Raw genomic sequence first — 18,179 nt, forward strand, 5'->3', positions numbered from 1 at the left:
TCCCCACATAGCGTTGACTGCAAAGGAGACCATCCAGCTTACTCGCAGTCTTGCCCTTGCTGGAAAACAGAAAAAGAAATAATTACACTGACTGTTAAAGAAAAAATCTTATTTGAAGCAAGAAAGCGATTACCATACCTTTCGCGAAGAAGTTATGCCGATGTGACACAGGTAGGAGTAGTGTCACAGAGGCCTCAGGAGTCCTTCGCGCCCACGCATAGTGGTCCCGCAGTGACCCCTCCCGCCCCCGTGGTGGAATGGAGCAGTCCGTGCTGCTTCGTGAAGAGGATGGAGCAGCATCCTCTTCAAAGGCCCTGAAGACATCAGTCCAGCAGGGTCCTAAAAGCAACCGAATACCAAGGCCCGAGACACTTGTCTCGGTGCCAAACCACATAACGTGAAACCGCCTTCGTTTCGAAAAAATGCGCCAAAACTGCAATGCTCTGAACGAGGCTCTCAGAGTCACCGAAGACCGAACAGACTCCCATAGTATGATTTTGCACATTTTTGTGATTTTGCTCTTACTCAAGCATTACTCAAGAAGAAAAAGAAAGAAAAAAAGAAACGCCGCCTGAACTCATAATACAAGATTTCTGAGAATTACAAGAAAATACAATGATTGCACCGAGTTTTACACTTATGGGTCCAAGACAAACAAACATCTTGGAAGTGCAGTCGTATCGGAACACTGGGAAAATTGTCTTAGGTTGCCACAGTTTGCTTCAGTTTTTACAGCGGAAGTATATGCCCTGCTTATGGTTTTGGAAAAAATAGTAACAGGAGGTTATAAAAAAGTAGTGGTCTACATAGATTCTCTCAGTTCACTTAATTCCCTCCATAGAAAATCAGAGTGTGAACCTCTTCTTGGCGACATCCTGAGAATGCTTGGCGAAAGTGAAAATCGTGGTAAATTAATTCGTCTCTGTTGGTTTCCAAGCCATGTCGGAATCCTGGGAAATGAAAAGGTGGACCAATATGCAACAATGACAGCCCATGTAAGACTAACAGAAATAAATCTTCCACTCAAGGACTGTGTTCAGGTAGTCTGTGCTGCGGTCAGCACAAAGTGGGGAAAGGATTGGGACTGTCAAGTTAACAACAAACTACAAATAGTAAAGCCCATACTGCAGGAGTGGAAGACATTATACCACCAGGAATGTTTCGTGGAAGTTATCCTTTGTCGCTTTGGTGTCGGACACACACATCTCACACATAACTTTTTATTGAAAAATGAAGAACAAGCGGTTTCTAATCAATACCAAGAAACTTAACTATGAATCACATTTTAATAATATGTCCTGCGTTGGAAGAAAAAAGACAAATATTTTTATGAACGTCACAAAACACTAGCACCATTTATCCCTCCCTGATCCTAGCTGAAAACACGCTTGTATCTCTAGACAATATTTTTTAGTTTCTAGAAGAAGCAGGTTTCTTAAACAAACTCTAAAGGGATAATTTTTGTTGCTTGAAGCACTTTTATCAAGTTATAGATTCTCATCTTGCGCATGGCACATCATACCTGTAGTTGCTCTTGCGCCATAAAACCCATATAGCTAACAACTGTAGGTACGTACTCACATTCATACTCGCGTACATTCACACGAATGTACATTTCAGTCACACTCATACTCGCTTCTGCTCACACTCATCGGTACTGTGATCTCTCTTATGGCATTCCAATGGGGTTACCTAGACCACCATGCAGGTCCGAGGATCTAAGCCCACTGTGTACAATCAGCTCAGCCATATGTGTTGCGTATGTTTAAAGAAGAGATGATTGATCGGTCTTTGCTGGGAGTGAGACAGAGTGCCGGGAAGAGAAGGCTCAGAGTACGAAGAAGGCTTTTATTAGACAACTGCTTTGGCGTTGAACTAACTGCTACACCCTATCCACGTGGTGTGTACCTGCCGAAGCTCCCACCATATGATGCCGACACAACAGTATTATAAAACACCGTAAGACGCTGCTATTTGGCAGGATGACTGTTCCAATGACTGTGCTACCAAGGCAATATGCCTTCAGCTCCATAGCCTACTGGGCGACCCTGCACAGTTTGACTATGCAGCGAAAAAGTACTCATTTTCCTTGAGCCAAGGACCCTCGGCAGGTTTGGCCAGCAAAATGGCTGCCCAGAAGAATTCGAATCCAATATGCACAGCATCACTGTTTGAGAGCTTTCTTCTGTGCCCCCCCCCCCCCCCCTCCCACACTTGGCTCAAGCTACCAGGAGAGAGATGTCAATTCCTGCCTGAGCAGACCAATCGTGTGAGCCTCTTGTCTGCTCAGGTGCATACAGCAGCAATTGGTTTACAGCCTCACTGCTGTACCGGCACCATTTGGAGTATAAAAATAAGGAAAGCAGCAACTCGCACATGCAAAGTTCGAAGTTGATCTGGGCGTGACATGGTCCTTGTGCCCAAAACGTGCTGCACTATGGCGCTGCAATGAAATGGCTGAACACAATCCCCTCAGTACTACTCATTCACGTTCATGTTCAAGTCTACTGAAACCCTTTGTCACTTACTCACACCTTTGAATTGAGTATTAGCGAGTATGCCACATTTGCTGTGGGATGACAACAGGTCAACAAGCAGGCGGCTGCCACTGTAACAGTGCGGGACACCAAAACAAATATGGCAGCCGGCGGAGCAAGGCAAACCCGCCGAACGTGATTTTTTTTCTTCTCGTGAGTACATTACGTGCATTGAAACAGTTTCTTCCGTATCAGTAATGAATAATATCGTTAATATCGTTCACGTGTACGCCTATGTTCTAACGTTTGCAAAGATAAAGTGTGCATATGTGAAGAAGGTGAAAAGTTACGATCTTATTGGCCAAAGATCAATCGTATTGCTTTTATTTAACTGATTCTAAACAGTCAATGTTGTGCGCGTGATGAGGGGACCAAACAGTTGAGGCGTACTCCAGGATCGGTCGAACTAGTGATTTGTAAGCAGTTAATTTACATTCCTTTGTGGCATTTTTTAAGGTTCGTTTAAGATAGCCAAGTTTGCGAAGTGCTTTTCCAGAAATGTTATTAATATGAGCATTCCATTTTAAGTTTTACGAAAAAATAACACCCAGGTATCTGAACTCGCTGACATGAGTCGAGTAGTTACCGTTATTACTGTAAGAGAAATGCAGTGGATTCTTCTTGTTACCGAAGATCATTGAAACTGTTTTAGTGAAATTAATTTTCATTTGCCATGTGTTACTCCATTCACAAAACAGTGAAAACACTTTGTTTAGTTCATGTTGATCCTGGGCGTTGGCAACGTTACGATAAAGCACGCAGACATCGGCATATAGGCGTAACTTCACTGCAGTGTCATTAATAACATTTGCTACATCATTAATAAAAATTATAAATAATAGAGGCCCAAGCACCGATCCTTGGGGCACCCCTGAAGTTACGGTGGCTGACGATGACTATGCATGGTTAAAAGTGACGAACTGGGATCTTAAGTATAAGTAGTCGGTTATCCAGTCGAGTAACTTATTGCCATTAAGTATGATACGTAGTTTACAAAGAAGCTTATTATGGCAGACCATGTCAAATACTTTGGAATAATCTATAAATATTGCATTGATTTGATTGCGGTTATTTAATGCGGAAGCTATGTTGTGAGTAAATTCAGTGAGCTGAGTGACAGTGGAAAACCAGATCAAGAACTGTGCTGACAGTGTGACAGTAGATTTTGACAAGTTAAGGATGGCGAGTTTGAGGATGGCGTTGTTGCTGCTGTTGTTGATGTGATTTTCACATGCGGCCACGGCAGCATATGAAAATCGCAGATTTATGCTGCCTACTTGTAAATAAAACTTGTCTGCGTGTGTGTTTGAGTGAGAATGTACACATTTCTTTTGGCTAGTAGGCCTATAGCCACTCACCTGCATTTGTCAGTTAAATAGTACATTACTTAGTGCATCTCCTGTCTTTTCTTGTGCCTTAGCTTGTGTCCCAGTAGTTCGCGCTCTGAATTTAGCCATGCTTAGTGCGTACCTGATCCATGTTTCCCGCCAAGTACGTATTAACACAGTTTTACTGCCTAAGTTACTGATAGCTTGCTACATTCTTGTTGTGCAATTTTGAGAGACTCCCAAGTACTTGTAGCACCTTAGTTTTTGCCCAAAATTTATAAGCGTTAAATTTTGTGAAACGTTTTCTAATATTCGATATTCAATTCAAAATCTACTAATCGATTTGGCACATCCTTAAGGACCACTAAAATAGTCACAGAAAAGAACATCATAATATTAAAGGTATGTTCTAATACAGTAAAAAAAATTTCTTTTTAAATAACCTAACCGTCTTATGAGAAAATGGTTATGAAATGCGCCCTAAAATGCCGTATTTTGTACTTGCATAAAAAGTGCACTTGCGTAATGAAAGTACCCCCACTTTTCCAATCAGAAAGTGTTTTTTTTTTTTCTTTTCCTTGCTTAATGATCGCACCTCAAACTTTCTGCTGTGAAGCAGGAGACAGACGGTATGATTTCTCGTCTGACATGCCAAAAATGCCAGCTGGATTCGAGCCGTGTTGCCGTGCCATAGAGCTGGATTGAGTGCCCAGCATGCAACCAAAATAGGAGACATGCAGTACAATTCAGCGTTCGATACGATACGTCAGACGCCGTATCAAACACCGAATCATACCATTCTCCTACTTTTTAGAAGTGGCCGTGGAAAAATATCGCTAGGAATTTTACGCCACCTAAGAAAAAAAGTGGGATCACTATGAGGGTTAATATGGTGCATGGCAGATATCCTGTCCCCTTAACCAACAGCCATTCCCAGTTGCTCAAATGTTGAAGCAATGCTTTTCACCTAGGAATGAAAAGTATAACATCCATAGAAACAAGAAAGGTGCAGCTGCCAAATTGCTTCTTATGTGCATCTTATTTGTGCACCTTCAACGTGTACTCTGTAATGAAGTGTGCACATTGCACATTGTAACCGTTTGTCAAAGCTGCTGTGATAAGTGTGTGGAAAGCTCTCATTGCTGTTCATGGGTGAGGATGTCTACTTCAGTCTTTGGAGCCTTGCACGGGAGCCACTGATCTTGTTCTGCTTGTCTTTCCATTCACAGGTGTTGTCGGCCAAAAGCCAGCTGGGCTTGCTGTGGAGCCTCCACTGAAGACAAAATCCGCTCCGCTCGGCCATTCCTGGGATGCCATGAGCAGGGCACTGCCGGACTTTCCGATCGACACATTTTCTTTAGCAGATAAACCAAAGGAACCTTGGCCTGAACCATCCGATTCCAAGCAGGAAATTGCACCTGTACTCAGAAGTAGGTACTTGGGGCCAACATAATTCCATTCCTTGAGTGTCGTTTGAAGTTCAACAATAACATAGCAAAATTGTATGCTGGGCCAAAGCCTTATTTTAAGCTACCTGTTTTGCCAAGTCAACCAGGAGGGCAACCACATTCTTTTCAATGAAGAGAGGTTGCTGCTAGTATATTTTAAAGAATTTTCGTGCTGTTTCAGTGCTACATCGCTTACAAAAAGTTGCATTGGTTTGGACCAGATAGGAAAATGCTATCTCGGCCAAGCTGATGGTGCTTGGCACCCGAAGTCAGATCCACAACGACGATCGGAATGCTGCAGCTACATTTTTTAGACCCAATGTGCCACCCAGAATGTTTACTGACAAATCATTGATAGTTTGTATCGTAACTGGACGATCAGATAAGTGATTGGCCAGTCTATCAGCCAACCATGTTAGAACACTTTGTTTTAGCACAGGTCACAGTGTAGAATGCTTACCCAAAATACACAATATGTACAAACAAAGGGGCGACGGTCACCATAAGCATATTTGTCAGAAGTTCCAAGAAATCGCATGCAAGCGCAGCTGGTGTAGCAATGTGCTGACAAGCAAAACACATGCATAAGCATAGACGTAAGGAAACATCACAATCATGGCACCAGTTCTCGAACATGTGCGCAAAGCGACCAGATTGCGAGGAGCCGAAGGCCATGTGGCACCATATTTGTGAGTAAATCTGTCAGTGAGATGCAGGGGATAACTGTTCTCTAGCCAAACTTCGACCTCATGCCTGGACCATAAGACAAAGAAAACATTCTCTTGGCGCCTAAGATCCAAGACAAAACCAATAGGCTCTCGTGCAGCTCGTCGAAATAAAAGACACCTGCCCAGATGGCCCGTGCTTTGTTTACTACTGTTCGGGGTGGCAGCTTAAAGTGCACATCTCCTTTTTCACTCTCAAAGGCACATCTGCCAGCTTGGCAAGGAAAGGTTCTAGGAATAATGCTCCTATTGCTTGAGCTTTGAAGCTGTGTTGTGTCTAATGCAGGCATGAATGGACCTAGGCATTCTTAATGGCTGTGATTGCTATGCCTCTCTTAACAACCTTTGAGTGAGCCAACCAGAATGGCAGCAGTCTTTTCTTTGACCTCAGGTTATATCTCCAACAGGTGTGCTGCTCTTGAAACATTATGGCAATATCCAAGAAACGGAACTCTCGTTTTAGTAGAACTTTTGGTTTAAGCTAGTTGGTCACGTGTTGTAAAATAATTCAATAATTCATAAGAGATAGGGTCACAGTAACGAATGCAAGACAAGTGCCAAGACAATGGGACTTACCTCATGTTTTCTCCTCACTCTTATATGCCCATACATCTCACAGCTGCCTGGGTCAGAGGAGTATAGAGCAAGCAATTCTTCTCTTAAACCGCGCGTTCATGACATCTCACCTTTAGAGGGAGCATGCACACTGCATTCTGCCTGCTGTTACAGTTGGCATTTAGCGTTGTTATACCCGGCATCCCTTCTCGATGATTAATTCTTCACCGGTTAGCGTGCATCTATGAAAGGCCCTTCACGCTGCATCGCCGCTTTCTCAGGACCAGGGAGCTGGCAACTAAATCAGCATACCCAAAGCAGATGGGCGAGATGGGCGCCCGCCTGGACTAGACTGGACCCAACGTAGACGATGACACGGGGACAAAGGGCCTCATGTCAAGGTGACAACAGTCGCCACCCTTCATGGAAGCAATGACTATCATGAAGACCATTCTACCGGAACCTGACTATGACAATCGGACCGTCACGAATGGCCCACTAATTGATAAAAGTGGTAAACGTCAAGGACTTCCGTGGGAACGACTTCAAAATCAAGTTCCCACTTTGCCACCTCATCCACCTGATTCTGGGGTGAATGTGCAACATTGCAGGCGGAGCCCGGCGGAACAATGTGACATCATGGGCAGGATTTAGCGAACACTTTAACGATTGTGGTTGGCCAAGAAGAACAGTGAATTTCCCCAACAAGAGAAAGGGGAAAAAGAAGTGCATGAAAAAAGTACCCCGAGTGTTGTGGAGCGTGCTCCTAGTTCTACGAGAGCTCCTGTTCGCGCTCATGCGTACTCGTGCTACTCATGAGTACTAGTACTCGTGCTATTACATGTAAACTCTCATCATGTAACTTTGTAAATACTTTAACCCTTTTCTCATCTTCTGAACATCACCCTGCACCTCTCGCTCGCCCGACACCTGGCACATCATCAGCCACGGAACTGTAATGGCTGCTCGGATGCCAAATCACAACTGTATGACAGTGGTGAAATACACTACCCTGGGTCTCAACACTGCTTATTGAGGATTGCACAGCTGGTGACTGAACAGAAAATAAGCTTAAAGGTTCCCTCTCCAGGCCCTGCTGTAAATTTTGCTTATATGCTGGAAGTTATTACCTGTCCTCTAGGGAGCGTTCCGCCGCAAGAATTTTTCAAGTCGGCTCATTAATAGCCGAGATAGAAATATTTCAGTGCCGCGAACCCATGATTTCAGCAGGCAAGTTCCACTGCCAAGCGAGACACTCTCTCCACTCGCCCCGCCTAGCTTCCACAAGCGAAATTCCTTTCCTGCGTTCTCCCATATCGGACATAGAAGATCGCGTGATGCATGCGTCACGGGACCGGCCTTCCTTTTTTTCTCTCCTCGCTTTTGTTTCTTCGCGCTGCGCACTTCCGCTGACAGCATTGTACGCAAGCTGTTGTGATTGTTTCGTTTCGCACAGCACACGATTTTGCGCACTGTGCACAAGGACACATGACTAGCAGCATAATTCAGTGCTACACAAATACTGAGGCAGAACAAGCAAATCGCAGAGCATGATCATGCGCCGGAACACGGTAGAAAATGGCATAGATTGTGTTTTATTATTTCTCTAAACTTCAATTTGTGAATTCAAGCAACAGATCACGCAAATAAGAAATGTTGCCTTGAATAATTCTCGAAGTCACATGTCACCACGAGCGATGTCACATTGCGGACACGACTACGTAAGCGCAGGGACACGAGTATGTCACCGTCTGGCTTGGAGCGTGGTCGCCACGAGGGAAAGGGAAAACAGTATTCGGATTGAAATTTCAGACCTTTATGCGGCACGTAGTGACGTAATTCTTTGCAAACACGATCATTAGTATGCTCTGTGCTTGTCAGCTCAAAATGGCCAGACCTGTTGAGGGGACCTTTAACATTGAGATAAGAAGATACTAGCTGTATAGATTAGAGACCAAATAGGGGGTAACTGATATTCTAGTTGGAATTGAGGGAAAGAGGTTAATGTTGCCGAGCTGGGGGTGTCACTGACGAGCAGGTGTGCTTGGCCAGCCGAACTGTGCTGTAGCCGTCAAGGCAGCGACGAGTGAAGGAACGCGACGAGGCAACAGTCAAAACAGAACACTCTCCCTTTATTTCATGCTAAGTACTTTGCCCTCTTGTACATGTGACATCGGTACATGGTAAAACCAGGCAGGTGTTAGCTAGCTCGCTTAGTGCCACCTGGTCAGGTAGGCATGCACTTCACGACACAACATAGGTGGAGTTGGGCTGGTTCTGTAATGCGTGAAACAGACAAATGGTGTTCTATGGGTTAAGGAAATTTGCAGGTTGAGTTGACCAATGTTTGACAGAAGTAACCAGAAAGTACCGTAGTTACTCGCTTAATGATTGCATCCCTGAATTTTGCTGTCAAAATTAGATTTTTTTTATTTCCTGTGTAATGATCGTACTCCGAACTTGCCGCAGCGATATGTCGTGTGCCAAGTCTAGCTAATAATCATCGCGCTTACCATCTGTTGAATGCTAGCGAATGACTCTTCAAGACAAACCAAGCGGTCTGCACACACCAAACAATCTGAAGTAGATGCCTCATTTCATTACTTTCATCACTTTCCGGACTTCCATGACAAAAAGAGGTGCAACCAAAACTTGCCTTTATTATGTGTAGGCTTTATAATGGTTGTGGTCAACAACAACAAAAAGAGGCGCCTTTCGTTTCTTCTCATCTGCACTTGTGGGCACGTAACAAATTGCGAGCGGCAAATATAATGGCCACGTTTACACTGATACATTAGAAGTGTACCCTATTCATACGCCGACGCCTGTAACACTGCTAAGATATCCGCCCACCCTTAGCGGAAACATGCTTTATTAGAATAATAGCGAAAACAGATGCCACAGTTGCCGCAGCATGCCGGCCGCGTTTTTCTATGTCACTGGCAGCTAAGCGCACCCATCTGTTTCTGTCCCCTCAAAGTGGACATGGCTACGTTATTGCCGCAAACTTGCCAATATTAACAATATTATTTATTACTGATACCAGAAGAAACTGTTTCAATGCATGCTATGTAATCGCGAGAAGAAAAAAAAATTGCGTGTTCGGCGCGTTTGGCTTGCTCCTCCAGCTGCCATTTTTGTTTGGGTGACCTGCACTACATACAGCAGCAGCCTCCTATTTGTTGACCTGTTGTCATCCCGCAGTAAACCCTGGATGAAAAAAAAATTTTTTCTTTTTGCGGGAAACTTAACCCGCGTAATGATCGCACCCCTGCATTTGCATCAATTTGTTTTACAAGAAAGTGCGACCATTATGCGAGTAAATACAGTATTTGGAGAGGCCTTCATCATTTTAGTGAGGTTATATAGGCCGATGACGATAATATTGCATACTGGTGTATTTATGTGTTGTTTCTATTTCCGACATGTGTGCTTGGCCGATGATGATAATATTGTATACTGGTGTATTTATGTGTTGTTTCTATTTCAGACATGTGTGCTTCCTTCTCACCGGGTAACCTACGGACGAGCACCGCCTACTGTGTACCTTCTCCGGAAGCCACTTACTCACCGTGGTCAACACCAAGGCCCACACCTGGGGAATTCGCATCCCCCTGGCAAGGTCCAGGATCCAGCAACGCAACAGTTGGGGTAGTCACCAAGAGCCAGTGGGGTGCTTCAGATGTGAGAACACCCACAATGCACAGTGAAGCTGACCGCTGGGCGCCCAGCCCTCCACAGCGTCCCATTGGATGTAGTGATACCACGGTGAGTCAGCTTGGCCTTGTGGCATAATGGGCTTTTCTAGTAGGTATGGATCCGTTGGTCATTACAGAGCTTTAGCCAGTACGTACACCTGTTAGCATTAATTCTTTTAGTGGAATACCTCTGGAATAAGGAAACCCAATTACTGAAATCTTGTGGTGCTCAAACCAGGATGCTATGGGATGATCTTTTGTAGAGTGACATTGCCTATGGGGAAATGCATAGTTATTAGGAAGTTTGCATTTGGCTGCAAAGGCCTTTGCACGGGCAGACAAGAGTGTGCAGTGGGTAGGAGGTAAGTGGCTGTCTGAGGGCCTGTGAGAATTTCTTTGTCTCTGGTAGGCTCAGGGTACCTACAAACCGGGAAAAGTGGGAATCCTCAGGGATTTTAAATAGTCTAGAAAAACTCAGGTAAAGCTCAGAGAATTTGTGCTTCAATCAGGGAAGATTAGCTGTCATTTTATTGAAAGGGAATGAAAGTCGCCCTACTGCTGGCTCAAGTAAAAAAGAGGGATCGTAATGAATTGTCTTTGACACGTGTCGTCGGCTGGAGGAGTTGCCTGTGTACAGTCAACGAACAATTTTCCGGACGCCCGATTTTTGTGAAATGCCCAATGATGCGGACGGCTTTGTGGCACCACCATGTGCCCCATAGAGTCGATGTAAGAACATGTGTAATTTTAGACGCAAGAAACCTTCGCTGTCCGATTTTCCGGGCATTTTGCCGCGACCGCAGTTCCGAAATGGCATTAATCAAAGCCAACACTGCCGTTTTGATTATCTCACTGCCTCAAACCAGCGCTCGCATGCAGATCCACTGGCAGCCATAGCCACCCTCGCGGCAACGCTAGGCTTAACTGCTTCGATGTTCGCTATTAAAGGTCTTGCCTTTCGGGGCTGTATTTTTTATTGAAAGAATTCGCCGTTGTCAGTAATGGCGCCAACTCCACGTCTGTAATCCTCGCGATTGGCTTCGAAGCTTAGAAAGCATGGCGCGTTGTAAAATGCTGGTTCCCGAAAGGCAGCTTTGCCTCAGCACAGTATTATTACGCAGTAAAGTGTACGTGAAGTATTGTGGTGAAGCTTAACAAGCGTGGGAGGGGACAATTGTCGCCGGACACAGTACGTATTCCATAATTATGCACACGTGCACCGGCCGTCTCCTGTCGCCGTACAAGCAGTGATATGCCTAATAAGTGTACAGGCAGAGCTTCACAGCTTTTTCGGACGTGCCTGTGAGGATTTGAGCCCTTAAAGGCAATAAAAGACACACATTCATTTTTTTCGGACTGCCAGATTTGATTTTTTGGACGTTTTCGTGGCCCCTGTGGAGTACGGAAAATCGGACATTGACTGTACAAATGACCAAGAAAATGCTTCAAATAGTCTGCGGGGCGAACGTGCGGTGGAACGAGGACAAGGACAGAAATGATCGTCGCATTGAGGAATGATCGGGAGAGGAACTGTGCCACCTTATGAAGGAGCTTGAGCTGAAAAAGCAAAGTGTTGACTGACGCATGAGTGCAGGTTACCCTCATTCAAACCAAAATAAACTCTTGAAAGCAGTGAGACACAAAACAGAGGCATTGTGCGGGCTAATAATATGTGAGGACAGTTGAGGTTGACTTTCCAACTGCTGAGAAAATCTCACTTGTGACAAAGTTCGGGCCTAATATCAATGATTCTGCTATCACTTCATAGAAATAGCTTATTTTCGAAAATATTCGCTTCTGTGTGAATCTCTTTCTATTCGTATTTGAGAATGTTCGACTTGATTTACAGTGGGCTTTATCACTTTTCTTTTTCGAACATATTTTATTTTCTGTGCATCTTACTATCCCCTACCTTCAGTTGTCTATTTTGAATAAAGTAAACACTACTCCTTACTATTCAAACTGAATTAAGGTTTTTAAATTTTTTTTGAAATGCTAATTTGAGAGTAACATCATCGGGCGATGTGGTGTCAGCCTGTCTTGACATAAAATAAAGTTCTGTGTTGCTCAGGGAAAACCTGGAAAACTCACAGAATTTGAAAATGTCAACTTGGTAGACACTCAGTAGGCACCTGTTCTTTGTTAGCCTACCCTCACTTATAGGAATCAAGGCTAGTTCTGAAGCTGATGTGGAGCATGAGCTGTTGGATGCAAAGGTGTCAGATGTCTGGAACAACTGCATTTCAAAAAAAAAAAAAAAATTCACTTTTGGGGGCATATGTTTTCATTAAACAATATAATTATCATCCATTTTACTTGCGTTACCTTTCTTGAAAACTCTACGTTCACTACTTTCCTGTCAAGAATGTTATGTCACGCTGATAGCGCACATGCCATTTGTGACCTGAAAATACCGGCCATGCAGCATTAAAAAAAGAAATACACGCTAGATAGATGACGATTGTTGTTTGGGGACAAGCCAAGCCACGAAGGGTGTAAACTTCCTTTAGATTGTGCCTTATTCATTGAATAATTCTTATTCTGGGAAGAGACTGTACTGTTTGACATTTGGCAGGTTTCCAGCTAGCTGTTGTGAAGCAGAGCTGAGGGATTGGTGCATGTAGTATGGCGCACAAATGGAAACACTGTGCCTGCATGTCCTAGTGGTATCGTGTACTTAGCTGCCAAGGTGATATGCAGAGAATTAATTAAAGCAAGGAATGGGGGCTAGCTGGTGTTGATTCATGCTTATATGTTAGGCATCTTACACTCGCAAAAAAAAGGTAGCAGTCCCTTTGTTTCTGCCCCTTGCAAGGCATGCCCAGTAGGAGGCTCCGGTTCCTAGAGCTTGTAAAATAGGCAGCGGAACAGTCTTGTAATTCGTATGAAATACTGTTGACTGCTGGTCAACATTTGGTACAGCTGCTGATGTTCTACAGTGCATTTTTGGTGATTCTGTAAAAATTTGTTTTCGTAAAGATATACTAATGTCACTAGCTGCATAGGTGCTTGTAAGATGGCCCTGCAGAGCCTATGCTTCTCTTCTATCACCCATTGCAGTAGCCTAGTGTGACATTCGACTGCTAAGTACACACTGGCAGGATTTTTTCTTGCTGTTGTGGCCACATTGCTATCAATTATGTTGTTGCGTACCAGGTTCAACTTCTCTTGTACTTACCCATGCCACTGTACCTCCCTCAAATGAGTTGTGGGTGCCACATCCGCTATGTCAAGCTATGCTAGATCTACCATGGTGCCTTACACAGCCATATGTTCACAGCTTTCGACTTGGGAAGCACAGTGGTTCGGTAGTTCTGCAATCTCTCTCTCTCTTCTTAAACACCATTGCACTCTCACCTATGAGGTATTTTAGCTAGAAGATAAAATTAGTGGCCATACTTAAATTTTGTCGTTGGCACTCTCCACAAACCTGAACAACCACAGTGAAAAAAGGTCAAGCTGTCATTCTACGTAGACGCAATGCAATGGGTGCTGTCTTTCACTCTGCTTGTCCCTTATGATTGCAAGCCCCACCTCACATCATGCTTTTGTCACTGAGTCTGGTAGCTTTGCAACAATGCTTTCTGTCTTTTGTGTAAAAGGACATCATGTGTTGGATGAATGTTGGACAAGTCTGCCAGCAAGAGAGAGAGAGAGAGTTCTGCATTTGTGGGGAAATATTAGTACCATTAAAGACTAATTTTTTGGACATGCCTGATAATTTGGACGCCTTGAGCCACATGCCTCATAGAGACAATGTATAAGGACGTCTGAAATTTCTGACATTGAAACTCTTCAGCGTCACATTTTTCAGATTTTTTGCTGTGACCCCAAATCCAAATAGCATTAATTAAAGCAGCAATCGTCACCATTTGGATTATATTGCAGCCTTGAACCAGCGAGCGCTCTCACACACCAATCCACTGGCAGCCACAGTAGTTGTTAGGCCTAGCTGCTGCGGTGCCGTGTTTTTCAATTAAAGAAATTGCTGCTGCTGGCAATGGCGCTGACTCCGCCTTTGTCATCCTTGCCGATGGCATCGAAGCGCGGAAAGCACGGCAAGGGTCTAAAGTGTTGTATAATGGCAACTCCCAAAATTTAGCTTCGCCTCAATACAGCATTGTTATGCGGTAAAGCATATACAATGTATTGTGGTGAAGCACATCAAGAATGCAAAGGAGCCACTGTTACAGGACATTATATATGTTCCTTAATTATATACCCATGCATCCACCGTCTCCTGTCGCAACATGCACACGAGGATGCCTAATAGTTGTACTGGAAGGCCTGTAAAGGAATCCTGAACCACCCCTCAGGCTTGGTGAAAAGACACAGTCCATGGACAGAGTGTGTGGATCTCCCAAGCAAAGCCCCAAGTCAACTTTCTCAAATGCTCTCTTTTCAACAGAAGCCTACTCCTCACTCTATTGTGGGTGCTTTATTACATAATGTAGCAAATTTTTATATGCAGATGCTATTCGCCCACAGCTGCCATCAATCAAGAAGTTTGTCTGGATCAGTACGCTTCTTCCTACTGTTCTGTGTGTACGTATACTTATTGGCACAGTTAAATAAACAGGGTGAAGTAAAAGAAAATCTACTTTCGAATTTCAATAATAATTATGCACTTTCGGAAGGAGCCGCCAATCGTCTGCTCATGCTCAGGTGCAGCCATCCATGTGGGAATTAAACTTTGGCCATTTGATTATCGATGTCCTAGCCAACGGGTCTCGCTAATGTTGACTAGTTTTGAACACTCAAGTAACCCATAAACATGCAAAACTTTTGGTTAGACCACACACACGCGCTCACTCCTGGCTGCTCCTGGTTAAGACGCCTTGGCACACTTTGCTTCATATTGATAGCGCTTCAAAATGTGCAAGTTGGATGTGGCTACTTTCTGTTGGTCAAGCTGGTGCAGGACAAAACCAGTCCACACCAAGTAGCATGGCCAGACTGGAGCATATGAGCGCGAGCAGGCACACAAGCCCTGTCGTGCACAAAGCAAATGCTGCGCATACACACTGCAGTTGCATGTACCTGCAGTCTGCTATGCAGCGTAGATACTGTGGCCCGCCACGGGGTGCCATGATGCATCCACTGGCTGAGCGCACTGCAGGTCACTGAGGGCAACCGCATTTGACACATCGAATGTACCAAAATCGGAAATAGTGACTGATGTCTACAAGAACTTCCAAAATGAAATTTGAACTGCATGCCACGGGGATGTTCAGTATGTGGAGCATTGTGTGCATGCCCTGCACCTTCATAGCCTTCACAGTGCAAGTTATTGAAGAAGGAACGGAAGCATTGTTAACGGATTGCCAATAACTCCACTTCTGCTGATGCATTGAAGTACTTTTTGCCACAAGGTGTTTCTGAAATAGTCTAATTTAACTTCACATGCATTTCTCAACTTTGATAAAAAGTGGTTCGGGGTCTCTTTAAAGCTATTTTGGACACAGCTGTGGCGATTTGAGTCCTTGTGGGCAATTAAAGGCATGCATTCAGTTTTTTGGGCTGCCTCATTTTTCGTACATTTTCGCAGTTCTTAGGGAGTCCAAAAAATGAGACATTGACCTTATACACAACGAAGAGCACTGCAGTGGTGCTAACAGGGCGTTGCAAAGGAAGCATCTCAGTCCCAGGGGTAGCATCAGCTCAGTGACCAAGAGCAGAGACGAGGCAACGTAGAGTAAAAACTGGACAGTTACTTTCATGGATAGGTCAAGAGCGGTCAGCCCTAAAAGCTGTTCAAGAAGCGAAGGCTCTCAGCTAACAGACACACCATCTTTTATGCTCTCTAGAGAAAACTCTCATCCCCACTGGGAGAGGGAAACCACAGTCGGCCGAAGCACCTGTGCTCAATTCTTCATGTCTGGGCTTGCAGCAATCTCGCTGGTACTTTGATTCCTTCACAAGTATTGTTCCCTGGAAGCATGCTTAAACTTGCCTACCCCACACACATACTGCAAACTTATTCTGTGGCACGCATCCGAGAGCAGGGAGAGGGTCCTGCACTTGGCACAAGAACTCGCGCACAGATGCCTTAGTGCACGGGCACATTCATTCAAATTTGTTGCTGGAAACGTGTGGCTTTTGGTATTTTGGAGGGTCCAGAATGGTGTTGGTTTTGGTTGTGTATTACAACCACTTGTCCCAGACACGAGCCATAAGGAGAGGTAGAGTGATGGATTCCCCACTTTTCCTCTCTCTCTTTCTTTCATTACTGCAGCGAAGGAAAAGAAGCTCAGCAGAAAAGGTGAGTCACATGAAAAATGTAGAGGCAGCCATGTTGAAAGCATTTGCTCACACCTTTACATTTTGAAGCCTGTGGTAATAGTCACTTCCTGTGGTGTCAGGCCACAGTACGACAGCCGAACCTCTATATAATGAAAGTGGATATAATAAGTTATAGAATATAACAAAGTAACTATGAAGTTTGGTTGGTCATGCTTACTTCAGTCAGTATTTCCCTGCTTTAGCAAAACTGAAATTGTGGGGTTCAACATGATGTTGGTTACAGCAAAGCAAATTTCTTTGTTTGCGCGTAACTCAATATAGGTTCTGTTCTAGTAGCAAAAATGCCGAATGCAATTTTCAATTGGTTTTTGGGATGCACAATTTTTCAGACTGGTGCTATCATTTAGACTTCCCCACAGCACCTCCACATGCCCCTAGATCTCCAGTGTATGGGCAACCAGCACTGAAACTTGGCATGCAAACAGCAGTGCTGTAATACATACACTAGTGGGCTGCAGAAAGTAGTTTTAGTATGACGTGCTGCAGTTTCGTGTCAGCAAATTCAGTGCTTCTCTTGAGGCCTGTGTGTGCAGCTTCTGACCTGACTGGGCACTGCCGTGCTAGAACATAGGATTGCATGTGCTCCTCAAGACATGCATGTCCATGGACATAGCTTGGTCGGATTGCATTTGGCATTTGCAAGTGCTGATATAGGCGTGCATCCCTCGTTCTTCAAGATGCCTCCCTACCGGTCGACGATAGCAAGTTTTGGTAGGACACTTAAACTGCCATAGCAAATCCTGGCCAGCGCTGGTTCCCTGTGATGGCAAAAGAAATTTTGAATGCTGCATGGTGTGCTGGTCAATTTTTTGGACACGATCAGGGTGTGTAGCAACCTGGAAGACCTGGAAGGTCAGGGAAATTTTAAGCACCTTGAAAAGTAACGGAATTGTCAGCGAATTTCTTCTTTTACAGAGGGAAGTCATGGAAAATGGCCAAGAAAATTTAGGTTTCAAATTTCTAAAGGCCCGGCTGCACCACAAAACATTTCTTTAACCAAAAAATTGCACTTGTCTCATACGTAGCAATTAGACAAGTAATTAAAAAAAAAAAAGAAATGGTTAACTTTCAGCTGAAAAATTTAGGCAATTGATCCTAAAGCAAGGCATTCGAGCAATATCCATAACCGGTTAGAGACATGCAAACAGCTGATGTGGCTAATTTGGTCAGCATAATGAATTGCCACAAATTTCACCCTGAAAACTGAAATTATATTGCTGAAGAAAGCAACTGCCACGCCCTTAGCAGGTGCACATGATTACATGACTGCTTACGCCCAACCATTAGGTGAGCATGAAGCAAGCATCCTTATAAAGCTGTAATCTCACCAGCGTAATGCTCACCTGACTCAACTTCCCTGCACTTGGTTACTGCAGCCATAACCTGCGTTCTAATTTATAAGCTGAATGAAAAGGCAGAAATGTTGTAGCCTTTACAAGCAATTCACAAGGCTTTTTAAATTGCTGCATCTTCAGTCTCCAGAGTTCTGTAGTTATCACTGCTATGACATCTTAATGCTGGCTGAAGTAAGCACATCAGCATGATTCCTGCATTTCAGGAACACCCCCTGTCATGTGCAGCAAAG

At 44.2% G+C, this 18,179-nt stretch overlaps 1 protein-coding gene across 4 annotated transcripts in view; it reads left to right on the forward strand.

Moving 5' to 3' along the window:
* The window catches only part of Tmem131 (Transmembrane protein 131), a 96,867-nt gene that overhangs the window by 68,955 nt on the left and 9,733 nt on the right, over positions 1-18,179 (forward strand). For 3 of the 4 annotated variants that reach the window (XM_065446853.2, XM_070535429.1, XM_070535428.1), the window contains exons 33-35: positions 5,095-5,295; positions 10,084-10,361; positions 16,527-16,553. In XM_065446853.2, coding sequence (XP_065302925.2) covers positions 5,095-5,295; positions 10,084-10,361; positions 16,527-16,553 — 506 coding nt within the window. The remainder of the gene's footprint in view (positions 1-5,094; positions 5,296-10,083; positions 10,362-16,526; positions 16,554-18,179) is intronic. The other variant, XM_070535427.1, reaches the window with a different exon arrangement.

This window comes from Dermacentor albipictus, chromosome 3, assembly GCF_038994185.2.
Source record: "Dermacentor albipictus isolate Rhodes 1998 colony chromosome 3, USDA_Dalb.pri_finalv2, whole genome shotgun sequence".
Classification (NCBI taxonomy): domain Eukaryota; kingdom Metazoa; phylum Arthropoda; class Arachnida; order Ixodida; family Ixodidae; genus Dermacentor; species Dermacentor albipictus.